Genomic DNA, 18,681 nt, shown 5'->3' with positions numbered 1-18,681 from the left:
TATTGTTTCTGCAGAATAGATGGTGGCAGTCAGGGCAGCCAGTGCTTAAAGTAGTCTGGAAAAGGTGGGAGTCCATCATTTTCTACAGAAATGAAAGCAAATCACATCTGCCTGTCCCCCCCAACATCAGTTCTGCCTCCAGCCCCACTTCTGCTTCTCCTGCAGCTCCTGGGGTTCTTCACAGCCTTCTCCTAGGTCTGTGGGGGCTGCAGTGGGGTCCCCGCTCCCCTTCTCAGGCTGAGTGTGCAGGGAGGGAAAGAGAAGAGGAGGGGAAAGGAGCAGAAAAGCCCTCCCCTTACACACAGGAGGGGAAGAAGGGACCAGAACTGCCCTCAGCATCTGTGCTCTGTTTGCTCCCGCCTCACTCCCTCAGCATCTCTGATTGGCTGCTTTCACCTCAGGAGGCAGGGCAAAAAGGAAAGCTGCCAATCAGAGGGGTTCCTCCCCATCCCCCAGGCAAGGCTGAAATGTATGCTGCTCAGCCGCCTGACTTGAGTTGTAGAAGTTGTGTTTGCATGTCTGCAACCCATTTCAACCAGGCGCACATTAAGCGCTGAGGGCAGCAGCATGCCGTGCAGAGTCTGTTGTGGTCAGTGCACTGATGCACAGCACATGGTTATACCTTTGGGAGAGGGGTGCAGGAGGAGCGAAGAGAAGGAAAGTTGCTAGGGGAATAACCCTGCACCCCAGGATGAGATTTAGAGGCCCAAGGGTACTCTAGACAATCTGATCATGACACTATAAAGGCCTGAGGCAATGGGGCCCTTGCTAATCCATGCAGTGATATAACCAGAGCAATGTCAGTTGCAGAGACACTTAGCTAGTGACTTGGCAACACTGTGAGAATCAGCACTGGATGTCAGCCTGTATTGCAGGATTCCTGCTTCCTGGCCTTGGTTTTCTGTCGTCTCTCATGATGCTCTTTTTGGCCCATGGTTCCAAGTTTAAGTGCATGCACCACTCTGGGGAATGCTTCTTTTGTAATGCTATTTCTTCTCTTTCCTGTCCTTTTCCTTGTAGGGAGGAGTGAAAGTCCTAATCACAGGCCCCTGGCAGGAAGCCAGCAATAACTACAGCTGTCTGTTTGATCAGATCTCAGTGCCTGCATCTTTAATACAGCCAGGGGTGCTACGCTGTTACTGCCCAGGTAAGGTATGCCCATCGCATGACTGGACTCAGCTCAGCCAGCCGGGCAGCGAGTATCAGGGCATGAACCTAACCATGGGTTACTCAGCAGAGAGCTGAGCCAACGTATGTGTTTACCCAGCTTACTGAAATGAATAGGAGAAATAACTGACACTTAGTAAATGTTCTGGGGAGCAGCAGCTGGAAGGTGGGGGTGACGGAGAGGATGTACACCCAGGTCACATTGCAGAGCAGTCACAATAGCTGTGGACTGGTAGCTATAGCTGTGGAGTTGTACATATAGTGCAGCAGTTCTGTGAACAATCCTCTGAGCCCAGCCCAGCTCTCTTGTGCTGGGTAGCACTTACCCATGGGCGCCTGGGTAAGTGCATTCAGTTATGGTGCCTGGCCCTCACTGCTAGCCACAGCAAGTCCCGGCCAGTGTACAGTGTGATGGGCCTGATGTGATAGCACTGAGCCCCCGACACTGTTCTGACTGATACAAGCACTGCCAGGGTGGTAAGTGCCCTACAGGATACAGAGATCAAGGCAGTCCCTGCGCCCAGGGCTTACTGACTAAAGCAGACACATTGAGGGCAGATGGACCAGGAGCCCCGGGGAGGTGTGTAACCCTTCTTTAGCTCTGAGCTAACTCTTCTCCTAGTGTAATGATGAGGGAAGAAGCATTTCATGTGTATTACAGTGAGGAGCATCAAAGAAATGACCTTTCAGCAAGAATTTGAGAGAGGTGCGGGTGGGACTGGAATACTCACCTCAGTAATACGGGGATGGGTGGATTTGATCTGTCAGTGAAATGGGGGTGATCTAGCAGGGCGATGCTGGTAAAAGTGGTGCCATTAAGGCCTGGCACTGATCCATCACGTTCTGACTCCACAAATATTGCTGCTTCATCTCTCGATGTGGGGCCTTCTCTGCGACTCGCCCATACAGCCTGGCTTTCTTCTCTGCAGCAAGCCAGAGTGTGTATGCACAGCACGCTAGCCTGCTGTGCACCAGCTGACCATGTAGACCAGCATCAAAGTCTTGGTGACCTCAGCTGCTTCCTCTCCTCCAGATGCTCACCTTCCCTGCCATTGGCAGCCATCCTTGATGCATCTCTCACTTTCTCACCCAACTGTCTCCATCTCGTGGCACCAAGCTGTGTGTGAACTAGTAAGATGGCGAATTCTGTGGGTCAGAGAACTGTCTCCTCCTGCATCGTTAAAGCACTTCACTCATATTATAACTAAAAAATAAGTTTCTCAAAAGACTGGGGTCTTCTGCTTCTTGTGCTGCGAATGGGCAGACATCCTGACTCACTCTAAGGGGAGAGGCCAGCGAGGATGATTTTCCTACATCCTTCCCTGATGAGTTACATGATAGATTGTGTGTCATTGCAGGGTATGCCTCAAACTAATATATCATGGGGCAGGAGGAATGAAGAAAACCAGAGACTCTGTGCACTTGGAATGGAATTAGGGTACTGGTATCCCAGCCCTGGGATTCATCCAGAGCAGTTTCCCCCATTTCTGCATTGCAGATTGTGCCCCCTTCAGCTGGAATTGCCTTTACCTTTGATGAACTCATTGCATCTCCCTCTGGCTCTAACAAGTGACAAAGCTGGATAAACAAACTGGAAAATCAGAGTATGATTTAATCAGAAAAACAGAATGGTTAATCCTAGAACACAACTACTTTAACGTCAAGTTGGGGAGCTTTAAAGGAAAATAACAGAGATACAGACAAATAGATTGAATACAAATAATAAAAAAGTTAATTAGAATAGAGCGAATCCATGTTTTAAACCCTAACAGCAGAATGCAGATTTAATATATGCTGCAACATGTGCAAACCACCCAAGCAGGCACTGTTTATAGTGATTAGACAAGTATTGCTTTTTCAGGGTGAGAGATCAAGAAGAAAAAAAGAAAAATATTCAGCAAGTGAGAAGACACAAAAGATATTAAGATCATTGATTGATTAAGAAATATAGTGTAGCAAAGCAAGTGACTGCAGAAGGAAATAGAAAACTGGCATAGCTAGAATGGCAATGGCAATACGCTTTTGTCATTAGATAGCTATTTTCTAAAAGAATATTTAAAACCACATTGGGCCCAGGTAGTGCTTACTCAGACAAAACTCCCAGTGAAGTACATGGACGGAGTGTGCCTGTCCTTCCTGAGCCTGGAGAGAGAACTGACCTCCATGTTCCTAGTAAAACCAGGAAGATTCTCAGGATCAGCCCCTTTCTCCAGACCTGTTGCCCAATCAGCTGCGGAGCTTCAGCCCTCAGCATCGTTCTTTCCACTTTTATAAGCAGTTTGTTCTTATTTAAAGTTTCTATATAACTTTTATATGTAATAATAGCGAATCGAATACCAAGGAAGCTCTCCTCACGTGTACAAAGCTATTTCTGTTAGTACAACAGAGACGCATCCCAGAGTATCCATAGGAGAGCTTCCTTGTATTGTATGGGCTGCACCACTGTGTGTGTTGTGCCATAGATTATTCGAACAGCACTTCGGAGAGTTGATGTGCATTAGTAAACTCATATCCCAATTTTCATTTAGAAGCCTTGAATTGATTAGTTTTAAAATAACGTCTTGTTTTTTTCCTTTTAACATAGAACATTAAACACTAACTGGAACCAGGAGCTCCACTTACTGTTCCTTTACATCTCCCATGGAGATGTCATAGTTTTTGTACCTTCTCTTTGGTCTTAATCGGGTATGGCACTTTCAGAGGCTTTGTATGGCCTTGCACTGGAGCTTAGTATTTGGCTTGATGTGCATGAAAAAACTTCACTGTAGCATCAGAGGAAGGTTTGTGATAAAATAATACTGAGTTATTTATTAACCTTTTAATCACTCCAACATACATGTAATCTGTGTCAATCTGCCAATGGAGTCTGCAGTCTACAGCATATCGCCAGGTTAGATAAACCTGATAAACATCTCTGACTTTCCAGCTGTGCAAAGCACAGAAACACTGTTCTCAGGTGCCCTTTCTGCTCTTGCTCTCTCCCTTTGCATACGAAAAGAGCTGTAGAACAAACCTGAACCATGCATTCCTGCAGAGAAATCCCTGCTCTTACCACTTGTTCTTTGTTTTTAGCTCATGATACCGGGCTTGTGACTCTGCAAGTTGCCTTCAACAATCAGATCATCTCCAACTCTGTGGTGTTTGAATATAAAGCCAGAGCTCTACCAACCCTGCCTTCCTCCCAGCATGACTGGCTGTCCTTGGATGGTAAGGAGTATATTCAGTGTCCCTTAACAAAGTGTACCACACGTGGGAACAGTGGGGTAAAGAGAGCGGGTGGGGGTGGGGGTGGGGAAAGGAGGTGTCTCTTCGCTGTACTGAGTTTCTCTTGCTCAGTGTTTCAATATAACTCCATTTCAGAGAACATATGCTGAAATTTCTCAGTGTCTTTTTGGTGTGAACAAAATATTTAGCTGGGGAGCCTGCTGTGGCCCAAAGTTTGATCCATTCGGGAGTGGGGGGAGAAATGCTTCCTCTGTAATAGAAAACTGACTGTCCCAGAGAAAGGGTCCTGACTGGTCACACAGTCAGGGCCAGCCCCAGGCATGCTGCTCCTTCTGTCAGAACTCTGAGCTTCCTCTTGTCAGGAAACACCCCGCTCTGGCCTGGAAGGGCTTAAAGCAGCTCGGGAGAGGGCTGGGGCAGAGAAAAGCTGGGCTGATGGGGAAAGCAGCCACAGGTGTAGCCAGTGTAATCAGGGCCCAGCTGGCCCTTATAGGAGGGCAGTGGGCCAGAAGTATGGACAGTCTCTCTCGAGCTTTGAGAGGGAGGGACCTGGCTGCAGGGAGCTGAGAGAAGGTATCTGGAGTGGAGCAGGGCTGGGGAAGGCCAAGCGAGCTGGGGAGCTCCAGCCTGAAACACCCCCCCGCCCCCCACGGCTGCGGCTTAGTGGAAGGCCAAGTAGGTACTGGGGTTGCAGAGGGGCAGCCCACGGGTAGGCTGAAGCAGCAGGTCCAAACCCCCCTTGCCGGTGATGAGTGGCACTTACACTGCAGTCTGCCCCAGTGAGCGGGGGCTAGATGGTGACGGGCAGTAGCCCACGACTGAGGCAAGGTGGGGATAGAGGGTGGGGGTTCCCTGGAGAGGGGAGACCCAGATCTGTGGGGTATCGCCTGGAGGGGCAGCACCCCAGGTAAAAGGGCACCGGGGTCCAGTAGCAACACGGGGGCCAGCGGCAGCGGGACACCGGCCTGCAGAGGCCACTCCAGAGGCTGGAAGAGTTAATTCCCGAAACAACCAGCAGGAGGCGCCGCAGGGGTGAGTCCCACCCTGTCACAGTCCCATTTGTTCCCCCTTTCTGCGCTAAAAAAAGTCTGTGTAACTAACACAGTGGTTTTCAACCATTTGTTTTTCATTTGTGGACCCCTAAAAAATTTCGAATTGAGGTGTGGACCCTTTTGGAAATCTTAGGGTACGTCCATACTTACGGCCGGGTCGACGGGTAGCATTTGACTTCTCGGAGTTCGAACTATCGCGTCTAATCTAGACGCGATAGTTCGAACTCCGAACGCGCTCCCGTCGACTCCGGAACTCCACCACCGCGAACGGCGGTGGCGGAGTCGACGGGGGAGCCGCGGACTTCGATCCCGCGGCATCTGGACAGGTAAGAAGTTCAAACTAAGGTAGTTCGACTTCAGCTACGCTATTCGCGTACCTTAGTTCGACCCCCCACCCTAGTGTAGACCAGACCTTAGACATAGTCGGCAGACCCCAGATTGAAAACCACTGAACTAAACAAAATACAGATGGGAAGACGGTGAGTCAGTGCCTGGAGAGAGAATCTCCAAGAGCAAGGCAGGGCTGATCCACACCTTCTGAATGCAGTCAGGACCCGCAGACCTGATGGATACAATCTGTGGTATTTATGGTGTCCAAATCTTACTTTAAAATCGTGATTTATTAAACAGTGCAGACATAGATTATGCCCAGCAACTGAGAGTCTCAGATGCCATTGCAGTCTAATTCTCATGGGCCTGCACAACATCTGTGAGCAGGGACGAGGTAGACGTTCTTTGCATGTATGGTTCAAGGACATGCTTTTTTGCTCAAAGATTCTAAGATGCTGGCTCATCCCCCATTCTTAGTGGGAATGGGGTACAAACTATAAAATTATTAGTTACCAGCCAGGTAGTCTGAAGCTGAGTCCATCTCTCTTGCCCTGATTTGACTGACCACAATAGAATGTGGTTACGTTTTGCTAGCTGTCAGAGCTGATAAATTATTGGCAACCTCAGTGGGAACATGTGCTTTTCCCTTAATATTTATCTGGTAATTCTGTGCCCCTCAAAAATTCTTTGAAAAGAGACTGATTGCAATAGAACGGGGTCGTAAGAAGTATAGAAAGGGAAGCAGGGGAGTTCTCTACTCTCAAGGGTTCAGCATACCTGCCAGGGAGAACTGAGTTGCCACATAAAATACATGCTGCCAGCAGGTGTAAAACCTGTTGAGAAAGAGAAGAGATTTGCAGCTGCTATTGAATGCACCCAGGAAGCAACTGATCCAGTGACTAGTTTCAGTTATTTTTGTAAAACATTGACTGCTGGAAGTTTATTGGTTTTCTCTTCAGCTAAGCATTAGGCAAGTTGCCAACATTAACTAACCGGACAGCCACTTCATTTCTCTTCCTGTCTGTGATTGCCAAGGAGATGTGCCTTCCAGCTCAGACCCTGGAGACCTGGGGAAAGTAACTGATTTGTGGTAGCAACCTTGACAGTCTGGAAAGAGACCATGGGAAAGGTTACCATTTTTTCATCCCTTAGTTCATGAGAGAGTCTTGATTTGCTAGGCACTGCAATGTATTCTGTCCAGTTTTAGAAAAAGTCCTAACATCACTGTTTGTTGATCCATTCATTTGATGGTTTTTGTATTCTCATATAATCCATTGGGCAAATCTGATTTAGCAAAATCCCCACTATTCAGAGAACCAGTAGCTAATAAAGAGAGAGAACTGATGTAAGTTATATAAAAGAAGTCAAGGGAGAAGTAGCTTGTACGTATGCAATATATGCCATATTGGAGATTGGAACATGGGAAATAATGTTAATAAACTGGTTCTGTTAACTCTTTAGTCCAGTGGTTTTCAACATTTTTTCATTTGTGGATCCCTAAAAAATTTCAAATGGAGGTGTGGACCCCTTTGGAAATGTTAGACATAGTCTACAGACCTCCATGGGTCCATGGAGCACAGGTTAAAAACCATGGTTTTAGTCAATTAACCTCATACTATTCTGTCTGTCTGCTAAAGATGTGGCAATCATTACACAACAGTTGCTTTTGGAAATTCACCTTAGGGGCATCTTTATTGGCTATTATTTTAAAAAATAAAAGAGTTGTTATCATTAAAACAGTCTGAAGTAGAATACGTTTACTAGTGTGATTGGATGTATAATACATTCCCATTGGACATGACTAATAATTAGAACTGTTTCAACTCAAACTTTATCAGGTTCTTTCTTTATGGTGTATGATGAGTCTGAGCTTGATTAGATGAGACACTCAGATGGGGCAAGTTGCCTAGCTCTGGTGTCTGTAATGGCAGAGCGTATATTATGGCACCTAGAGACTATTGTGGTTGATGCATTACAAATATCTCAGACAGATAAAAATGAATGCAGGAGAGAGCTCAGTAGAAACCACTTTAGGTTGCTTTCTGAGAGTGATATGTATGTATGTGCTGCATTTGAGCCAGAAAAGCCAAGAAAAGATAATTCCTCTGAACCTGTGTGTGGTGGGGGGGGGGGGTTTGGTGGTCTATTACATTATCTTTCTGTGATTCCCCATTATTATAGCAGTGGACTGGTCACAAGTTCTGTCTACGTACCTACCCACCTGTGATGAATTGCGCCCCCCCCTCCCTTCTGGGGTGCCACCTGATGTACTGGGGTATCACTGAGCCTGCCTGTTTCACCAGCCTGTTTCACCCAGTCCTGCTGAGCCAGGCCCTTAAGCCTCCTCCAGCACACACAGGTAGGGACACACCCAGCTGCAGAAAGACACGGACACTGAAATCAGCTCTGCCTGGAAAGGCTTCAGCTAAGGAATTGCGCATTCTCCCTCTGGAGAGTAAACCCCAAAATTGCATTGTCTTGTGCTGCACAGAGACCTCTACAGCATGAGCTCATTGAAATTCGCCCCCTCCCTCAATGTGGAAAGAGAGATTCACAGCTCCCCCCCCCCATTATGAATTACATAAACTGGGTTTAAAACAAAAAAGTTTAAAAAATAGAAGAGGTAGATTTTAAATTATTATAAAGGATAGCCAACAGATTAAAGGAGATTGCCTTAGTAAATAAACAAAAACCGCAAACTGAGTTTAACACACTAGATAGGTAGGATATAAATTAGCAAATTCTCACCCTGAGTGATAAACAGGCTGGCAGACTCTTAAGAGTCCTTGGCTTTCCCAGGTTTTCATACACAAGCAAAAGATCCTTCTAGCCTGGGACCATCTCTTCCAGGGCTGGCTCCAGACCCCAGCGCGCCAAGCGCGCGCTTGGGGCGGCATTTTGCCGGCAGGGCGGCAGGCAGCTTCGGCGGACCTTCCACAGTCATGCCTGCGGAAGGTCTGCCGGAGCCGCCTGCCGCCCTCCCAGCGCACCCTCCGCAGGCACGTCTGCAAGAGGTCCCCCAGAGCCGCGGGACCGGCAGCGCGCCCCCTGCGGCATGCCGCCGTGCTTGGGGCGGCCAAATTCCTAGAGCCGCCCCTGATCTCTTCCCACAGTTCATTCCTTGCCCTTCAGGTGTTCCCAGGTGTGCTGTTGCAGGGAGAGTGAGGTACCTTCATAATGTCATTGTCTCCCTTTTATATCTTCTCCCCACTTGCTAGAAACCTCTTTTGCTGTGACCTGGGTCAAACAGTTCCCATTGTGTAGTGCTATCTCTGAGAGGTTTCTATTGTCCACAGATTCTGGGGTAATCCTTGTGCTTGTGTGCATTTCCTCAATAAGCCATTAACATTGTTTGGCCTTTTTACTGTTGTACCTGAAAGGCTGCTTGTGGGTGTTCCCAACCTCACAATATATTTCAGTAACACATACATAGCAAAACTTCATAACTGCACATACAGAAAAGATACATGCATACAAATAGGATAATCATATTCAGTAAATCATAACCATTACAGTGATACCTCACTTGCATATAACACATCTTAGTTATGCCATATTCATATCATAACACTACCTATATGAAGAATATGGGGTGTAGGGTCACACTGTACCGGTCACAAGTTCTGTCTACCTACCTACCCAATCACCCACCCACATCACCAAACTATCTGAGTGCTCATGGTTTCAGTTTCTCATGACTTTCTGATTTGGGGGGGAGCCTACATTTTCGAGGTCTTGTCTGTACCCACAAGCAACTTTTGGGAAGTCCTGGCATTACTGGATCAGCCATTTTTGAGCATGGTGTGCATGTGGAAAAATCACTTTTTCTGTTGTCAAAATGCAATCATGCTTATGACCTTTCCATGTAGAGCTCTATCAGCAAAACAGTTTGGGGCCGGGAAATAGCCCTTGATGAGGAGCCATGTGTGACCATGTGCCAGAGGAGGAAACTGAGTTTGATTTTTACCATGTTCTGAACATTTGAAAACCATGCAATCAGCATGTGCTGTAGATGTGTTTCACTGAGCTGGAAAAGGGTGCCTGTTACATATGGGTGGCTGCACTGTACACGGAGAGATTTGTAGGCATCAGGCTATCACTGGTGCTGATGAACTCAGGTAAGGGGTTGGTTCCTCAGGATTTTGCCATGTGGCAGAAGACTCTGTAGGGTCATGGAAGGTGTGAGGAAAAGAAGGAACCCCACTGTGCTGCACAGGAGGAGCATTTAGTGTCCTGGGCAGCTCGGATCATGCTCATTTGTTCTGTCTGAGATGGACATCACTGTGCATGTTACTTCTTGCTGATTGGTGGTGCAGCCTTTCCTTTTTGTCTGCTCTGTCTGATTCTCTTAGCTGTGTTAGTCGTCTCTCTTCCTTGGCAGGGTGAGTCATATATTTCCGATGCACACACACAATTTGTTTATGGGCTTGTCACGCTATATCTGTTGGCTGCTCTTTTGTGTTTTGCTAAGTTATTGTCATTACGTTGAAGTGTGTGGAAAGATCCTGTCTCAGGGGTCCCCATAGTGTGAAATCCCTTCACCCAAGTTTAAGGGGCACCTAGTGCTAAGAGCCCTATCATAGGTGCAGTGCAGGTTCTGGAAGCAATATTGTTATCGTCATTAAGTATACGGTCCTAACACTCCAAGGCCCCATCAGAATCATGGGCCCATGGCACTGGGAGTTGTACAAACAGAAAAATCACTGCCTCAAAGAGCTTAGGCCCAGGCTTTTAAATGTATTTAGGCATTACTCCACTCAGCATTGCAAGGCCTCATGGCTTAGGAGTATGTCTACATTGCAGCTGGCCGCGAGTCTCCCAGGATGAGTAGACAGACTCTCACTAGCTCGGCTCAAGCTAGACCACTGAAACCAGCAGTGAGGATGTTGCAGTGGGTGGCAGCTCAAGCTGTCAAGCCCACCAGACCCCCCTAGGCCTGAGTTTGGGTGGCTAGTTTGAGTCTCTACTGGAGCTGCAACATCTACACTGTTAGTTTTAGTACGCTAACTCGAGCTGAGCTAGCATGAGCCTGTCTGTCTGGGCCAGGAGGCACGCTCCCAGCTGCAGTGGAGACAGACCCTTTGTCTGATTTTGAAAAATGACTTAGGCTCCTAAATCCCATTGACTTTTACCTGGAAGAGCAGATGGGGGTATTCACCCACAATGGAGCATGCTGATCATAGGTCAAAGAAGGACCTGCTCAGTAGCACTCAACCTTCATAGTATAGTCGAATCCCTTATGTACATGTTGGTTGCTAAGATTGTGCATCCATTTTCTTTCTTAGATGGGCTTATTGTCTTCATTGAATTTTAACCAGCAGGTCAGATTTTGGGGAGCTGGGACGGGAGACCCAAATGAGTTAATGCTACTTGAGCTGATTGCCCCTTTTGTTGCAGTGGAAGTTAAATTACTGAAGACTATGGAGAGCTAAAGATGGGAAGAGGGGATGCTGAGTTCCTTCAGAGGCTAAGCATTTAACTTCATTACCTTTTAAACTGTCCTGCTGGTACATCATTCCTGTGACTGTATCTGTAGATCCAAGGTTAGCGAGAAAGGACCTGGGCTGAGCAAAGGGAAGAAACTTGGCACAGGGGAGGAGGCTTGTGCTGGAAATAGTCCCCAGGGCAGGGCCAGACCTGGAGCCAGGGCTAAACCTAAATAAGGATATGATGAAAAGAGGTGCAGAGACAAGAGGACAGGGTCAGGAGGGAGATGGATGGAAATGAGCCGCAGTTATTACACTAAGACTAAGAGTATCTAGTTCAGTTTCTCGCTAGCATCTCAGCTGAAGAGTTTGGGTCCTGAGGCCAAGCGTGGAAAGGGGGCCAGATGGCAGGGTCTGAGCACATTGCTACAGCAAAGGACAGATCCATTCAGTTAAAACAAAACAAAGAAATTCTAAAACCTCTTATAGATATTCCAGCTTTTCTGCTGATTCCAGCACATGATCTGAGTGAGGTTATTAGAGTTAGTCTTACTAATCAAAGGTCTCCATTCTGATTGTTGTACTTTTAATAAAAGTTAATTTATAAGGCTCACTTAATCTTTGCTGAATTATAGTTACAGAAAATTGACAGCTGTGGCTGGCTTCCTTCTGAATGTGAGCTGTGTTTGTCAAACTATAAAATACCAGGTCTAAGTTTCTACTTGAATGTGTTTGATGTGAAGGAATTAACCTGGGAATGAAGGTTCCCAGCATCCCCGACACACCACTTTGCTTATGTGCAAAGAGAGGCAGAGCTGTTGAGTGATAAAAGTTCTCTGGACTGGCTGAGAAGTAGTTATCCAATCAGTTTCTTGATATTTCATGTTTTGACCAGTCATTAAAAAATGACTGTGAAACCATCGGTTAGTCAGAATGAGCCTAATTAACTTGCAGCAATGGTCAGCATACCCATTTACATGGCTGACACTATGCAAGAGCAAATATATACTTTGGCCTCAGGCTTAGTAAAACTGAGAAACAAGCAGGGAGAAATGGAAATTGTGAATCAGGGGACCTGAAAGGAGAAAATTTGCCAGAGGGAAAACACACCTAGAATGGAAGCTTGGGCAAAACTAGCCTTCATTGGCATGTACATGGATTTAAAGCTCATGAAACCAGGAGGCAAATTGCTCTGGAAAGAGCCAGGAAGAGTGGGAAGGAGGATTTGGAGCCTTTGATACCTGCTGCACATATTTGTGACTGAGCACTATACTGTACAAATTCTGATTGACTGTGTTTAATAGTCCACAGTATTGGCACTTCTTTATCTGCACAGTTTGTGTCCTAGATCCCCTGGCCGCACTTTCTTGTAGTGCATACACATCCTCCAGTGTTGGGCACTGCGACACGTGTCCCAGCACAGGGTACCTACGTGGACAACAGTTCACAGCAGTTTAGGGCAGGGAGGTGAAGAATACCACATCCATCTGAAACTGCAAGGGGGCTATAGGTTGGCAGCTTCTTTATCAGGAAAGTGGCTGGGACACTAGTATTGTAACAGTCCATCTACACTAAAGATGGGTGTCAGCAACAAACTCCATTAGTCTCCTCTCCTCAGATGGAATTAATCAGTTTAACTGCTAGATTAGAAAGAGCAAAATCATTTCCAACACTGTAACGTTATGGACCATTATGTGTTTATCAGGATACTCAGAGTAAAAGTGCGGAGTCCCTTCCTTTTATTTCTTATGGTTTTTTTAAACTAGTTCAGCACACATTTATCTGAAGTCTCTCTATCAGGTGCATGGAGTAATTTTGTGAATGTGACAATGTCTCAGTGCAAGTGAAACCCTCAAGAGACCTCCCATAGCAAATTAGACCAAAACACAAATGCACAGAGAACTGGGACATCCCACCCTATACCTCCCCCCCAAAACAGGCATCCTTGTACAGACAATCCTGATGTTGAAAATAATCTCAAGAAAACATAGTCATCTTGTCCTGGAGTATTTAGGGAAGATTCTCTGTTAGTGATGAGGAACGGTGCTCCTGGGTTGCTCCTACTATTCGTATTAAACCAGAGACATCTTTGCATATAGGAACCATTCAGTTCACTGGTGTTAGAAAATCCTGATCTGCCAAGCAGTGCTTGGGATAATGCCTGTAGCTGTCTTTGCCAGCAGGAGCTGGTGTGATGAAAAGCTCAGTCCCCTGCAGCCATTAATCATCTTTTCATTACAGAGAAAGGGGGAGGGAAAAATTTAAAAATCCCTCTGCTCAGTTCCCTGGGAATACTGGTGAATTTAGATGGCGGAGGGGTGGAAAATGGCCACTATGACTGGGAATGCAGTTTCCTTTGTCCTGTAGCTTGTCTGTGAGCCCAGGGTGCTGACTAGTGGGCAAACTCCCAGTTAGAACTCCTTAGGAAGTGGAAGTGTGTGAGATGTGGAGATGGAGGGGGGGGACGTGGAGGAGGGGGACTGCAGCAGAGAACAAACTAGGGCATTGCTAACAGCCAAAAAAAAAAAAAAAAAAAAGACAGCTGCAATGCAGAGACCCTTCAGGGAAAAAGATTGAATAATTACGCTAACCATGGCATATCAGAGGCCTCTGCCTTCCTGCACAATACTCTGAATGCAGCAAAACACCAGTTTATTTAAAGGGCCAGCAACTTTTCCCAGGGCTTAGAAGAGCAAATGCCAGCTTACTGTAATAAGCTCTAAATCCATGTGGATTCATTCCATGGATAGCACACATCTGTGATTTCCTCGACATGTTCTTTTCTCTGTTTGCCTTAATTGTACTGTTCTAAATCCTAGCCCTGCTGTCAACTGCATAGACTTGGGGGGGGAAAGATTTCAAGGGGAATTTATAACTTGAAAATATTCACTTAGTTTTAAACTTTTGATTTGAATTTAATTAATGCAGAGGAACATTTTGGTTTACGCTACATTGTTTAACACCCTTAATGACTCCTGCTACAGATACCACTGGAGGAAGAAGGCAGGGTTAATAAAATCTCTCATATTCCAAGTAAGCTCACCAAAGGGGAAGTCCATGTCCAACTTAGTCACACAAGGTTCTCAGGTGTGAGCAATTATTCCTATAATATAGCTCTTACTGGCAGTTTTAGAATGGCTATATATAAACAACAAAGTTTTAGGTTTTATATATTATATATATTTCTATTTTAGGTTTTATATATATACACACACAGATTTATTAACTATAGAAAGATAGATTTTAAGGGATTATAAGAAATAGCATACAGATCACAGTTGGTTACCTAAGAAATAAAACAAATTTGCAATCTGAGTTCTATTAACTAGACAGGATTTGAATCAAGCAGTTTACAGATCCTCCATACACAGGTTGGAACTCCTTTCCAGGATGGGACAACCCTCCCCCATTCAAAAGTCTTTATCCTCCAGATGTGATTCCAGGTGTTGAGTTGGGAATAGGAATGAAGCCAAGTGATGATGTCACTTCCCCATTTTATCGCTTCTTCCAGCTTACTGGAAGGATCCTTTGCTGTGATGTGAGTCCAACAGCCTCCATTGTGTACATGCTCTCTGAGAGGTTTCCATTGTATAGTTCCTGGGGTAATCCTTGTGAGTGCATGTATTCCTCTTAATGGGCCATCTACACTAGTGATTTTCAAACTTTTTTCCTCGTGACCCATTTGAAGAAAATTGTTGATGCCCGTGACCCAACATAATTATATCTGTTGACTAGAGTTTTCATAAAATCATAATATTGCAAAACATTCCAGCTTAACCCACTTTACATAACTAACCACTAGCCTTAGTAAGCCTATGATAAGGAGTGTGGGAGAGGGCAGAGGGTGAGGTGCAGGGTGAGGGCTCTAGGGTGGAGCTGGGCTCAGGGGCTCAGGGTGCAGGAGGGGGCTCAGGGATGGGGCAGAGTGTTGGGATGTGGGGGGGGGTGAGGGCTCTGGCTGGAGGTGCGAGCTCTGGGGTGGGGCCAGGGATGAGCAGATTGGGGTGCAGGCAGGCTGTCCCCAGGCTGGGGCCAGAGGACTCCCCCCAGCCCTCTCCCCGCCCGCAGCAGCTAGCTCCGGGGAAGGGGCCTCTCTCTCCCCCTTCTGGCAGGCAGCAGGGAGCTCCAGGGGAAGGGTCCCTCTCTCCCCGCTGGAAGCAGCGAGCTCTGGGGACAGGGGAGAGGCCCACAGCAGCCCTGCAAGACCCAAATTGCTCCCCTCCCAGTTCCCAGCCCCCCTACCACTCTCTCTCCAGGTCCCTGCTGAGCGGCCCTTTAGAGCTGCTGCATGGCAACGGTCGTTATAATTTGAATCAGCAAGGCGACCCCGCGCCTGACATTCCACAACCCAGTACTGGGTTGCAACCTGTACTTTGAAAAACACTGATCTACACTATCTGGTGTCTTCATCATTGTACCTGAAAGGCTGCGTATGGGTGTTCCCAACCTCACAACATATTTCAGTAACACGTACATAGCAAAACTTTGTAACTTCACATCATCATAATTTTGTACAAAACACATCATATCACCCTGGTAGATGTGGGAGGTGCCAGGGTGTTGCTTTAGGATACAGAGTGTCAAACTTGCAAACATAGAAAGTCATGATCCCTGACCCATGAAACTTACAAAAACAATCAGAAGGACTGTCTGAGTCAGATGCATCACATAAGGGACATGGTGCAGGGTTTTCTTTTAAATCAACTTTTGGTGCATTAATATTTAAAGGTTTTATCGATCAAGTGTGTGTTTTGATTAAAAAATGAATTATTCAATTTAAAGAACCCACAAGATTTGTGGAAGGTGGTGGAATCTCCATCATTGGGGATTTTTAAGAGCAGGTTGGACAAACACCTGTCAGGGATGGTCTGGATAATACTTAGTCCTGCCATGAGTGCAGGGGACTTGACTTGATGACCTCTTGAGGTCCCTTCCAGTTCTATAATTCTAAGATACTAAAATGCTATAGATAAAGAAACAGATGTGTTAAACTCTTCCCAATATATGGCCTAGAACAAACCGTAGGCAGAGGCACAGCTGTCATGTAGCTGAAGAGAAGAGGTAAGAAACTATTTATTTCTTTTGAGGTGATCTATTTTGCTCATAACAGTGTAACTGAAGATGGGCGAACTGACACTCTTTGAGGACAAAGCCACCGTTGTCCTGCACAATGTCCTTATCCATGTGTTGGCATTTGGAATTTGTTCCAATGTTGCAGGATTTTGATTTGATGATTAAAAAACAGCTGCCTTCTGCACTTGACTGAGCCCTAGTTCTAGGACAGCAGTCCCCAAACTTTTGAGGACCACACCACCTTACCCCTGTCTCTGCCGCCCCTGAGCTAGGAGCAGGGCCATGGGGCGGGCAGGGGAGATGCAGACGGGGTAAAGGGGCTACAGCTGGAGGTGGGAGCGGAGACAATTTTTCCTTGTCTGTATCAGTCCTGGCTTCCTCCTGAGATAGCTACACATCAAGACTGCAACATGCGTTCAGTCATTAGGACACTGATGTTCCATTACAAAGGCCTTCTTCAGCCATGCTGGGGAGGGAGGGCTTAGCCTCGAGCTTTTCTGTGCAGGCTCCCCTCAGTCTGACACCCTGGCAGTGCTGACGCTTGCTTTCACTCTGTGATATGAGCGTTGACATTTCCCAGAAACCTTTATAGTGGTTATATTTTGCCTATGTCTGAAGTTAGCAACGGAATTTGGGAAACACTGAAATGCCTCCACTTGTCTGTGCAGTGTCACTAAACTGTCTCCTACAGCAGGACTGTGGCGTTGGCAAAGAACAGAATTACAAACCCCTTGTTTACAGGCGGCTCAACAGGCCATCAGTTCCCCAAAAGAAGGGGCTAGTCCTAGAACACAGTTAAAACAGGGGATGACACTCACACCACATGGGGAAAAGGAAAGGACCAATTTCCTCCCAGCTGGGCATCTTGTACTCTTCTCCTACCCCTATGTAGGGGAGTGTGGCAGGGCCCCTTTGCTTCTGCCTCTGCTAGGCTCACAAAAAGTCACTCGAGACCCTGGGTTTTGTGACCAGCAGTGTACCTTATTCTTAGGCTTGTTCCCACCACGGTTTCACCACATACAAATAGCCCTTTGCCATCTGCAGACAGGAGGGAAGAGCTACCACCCTGCTTCCATTCCCTGCCTTTTCTCCTGCCCTCCCTCAGCCTCCTCCCCTGAGGCTTTTATGCAGTCCCAGGCTAACTAGGTAGCAGCTGTCTCCGCCTCCCCAATTAGGACCAGGTTATCCCCAGCCAACTCTAAATTGTTCCCCTAACGAGGAGCTGGCGTGACTGAGGGCTGAATCTGTCACCCTTTGCCCAGCACCCTGTCACACCCTAGGTAACCAATCCCTGCGCAAGAGAACAAGATTGAAAGTGAATGTGGTGGAAAAGAAAGAGACTATGTGCATTTGTGCCTGAGAGACCATGAAAGTGTGCTAGGTAGCACTGCTCATGGGGTAGCTGAAGCAGCACCCTGTGGTAGCAACTTTGACATTTCTTAGCCAAACTGGTGTGGCATTACATAGCTTGATTTGTGTAATGTATCTGGTAATAACACTGGTGAATGTTCACCTCAGTATTCATTCAGGAACTGCTTCTCTCAGTAATATGTTTGCACTCTTGGAATTCAGATGGCATTGCCTTGTGGAGCATGTATGTACAGCATTGAGCGGTTTCTCTGAAAGCAAGAATATACACTGAGCATATAACCCTATACTGGCCCCTGGGGATGGTTATGGGGCCCTACAAAGTGTTTTGGGGTCTGGAATAATGGTAACCTCTGAGTTTGCTGTTTTGACTCTTAACTGATTACAGATATTCTAGATTCAGAATTCCTGCTCCCTTTATACAATGGAGTAACCCTGCTCCCCTGTTGCCCAGCAAACTTGGGTTTGACACACAAACCTACTATCTGTCTAACACATTTGAAATGAGCAGTTGCTTTTGTGCTGTCAGAGTCCGCGCTCCTCTCTTCATGTGGATGGATGCAAATTTCACTTTATACTTCTAAATCTTAAATTTTGTAATTAAAGATTTATATATGGGTGCATCTTATGCACTTGCTGAAAATTTGACATCTGTACAACAGGGATGCTCCTTATAGGAATGTATATATTTTATGTAAATATTGCTTTTTGTTATGGAGCTACTGTTAGCTGTAGTATGCACAGGAGAGTCATATAAAATATTAAGTTTAAAACACCAACTTTTTGTATTCATGCCATTCTTCTTGATATTTCCATTTTATGTCAGGTCAGTCGGCGTGGATGCTCAGTGTTTATTTTTCTGCTAAGATCTGTATTGTCTCTTTCATTCTTGTTTTGTTTGGGATCTTTTGGGGGCATGCGGCATGATAAGAGTTTTTTTGGATATTTATATATTATTTATTTTAATGTTGCTTTCACTGAGTTTTCTGAGTTGACTTTTTTTCTGTTTTTTCTAAGAAAAGGCTATGTGGTAGAGTTGC

General features: G+C 46.1%; 1 protein-coding gene across 1 annotated transcript in view; it reads left to right on the top strand.

The window, feature by feature from the left end:
* Positions 1–18,681, top strand: part of CAMTA1 (calmodulin binding transcription activator 1) — a 769,191-nt gene that overhangs the window by 676,960 nt on the left and 73,550 nt on the right. Inside the window, exons 8-9 of the mRNA XM_044996562.1 lie at positions 1,021–1,147; positions 4,240–4,374. Coding sequence (XP_044852497.1) covers positions 1,021–1,147; positions 4,240–4,374 — 262 coding nt within the window. The remainder of the gene's footprint in view (positions 1–1,020; positions 1,148–4,239; positions 4,375–18,681) is intronic.

Source organism: Mauremys mutica, chromosome 21 (assembly GCF_020497125.1).
Source record: "Mauremys mutica isolate MM-2020 ecotype Southern chromosome 21, ASM2049712v1, whole genome shotgun sequence".
Classification (NCBI taxonomy): Eukaryota; Metazoa; Chordata; order Testudines; family Geoemydidae; genus Mauremys; species Mauremys mutica.
Note: the sequence above shows the minus strand (reverse complement) of the source record. Positions and strands in the feature narration are given on the sequence as shown.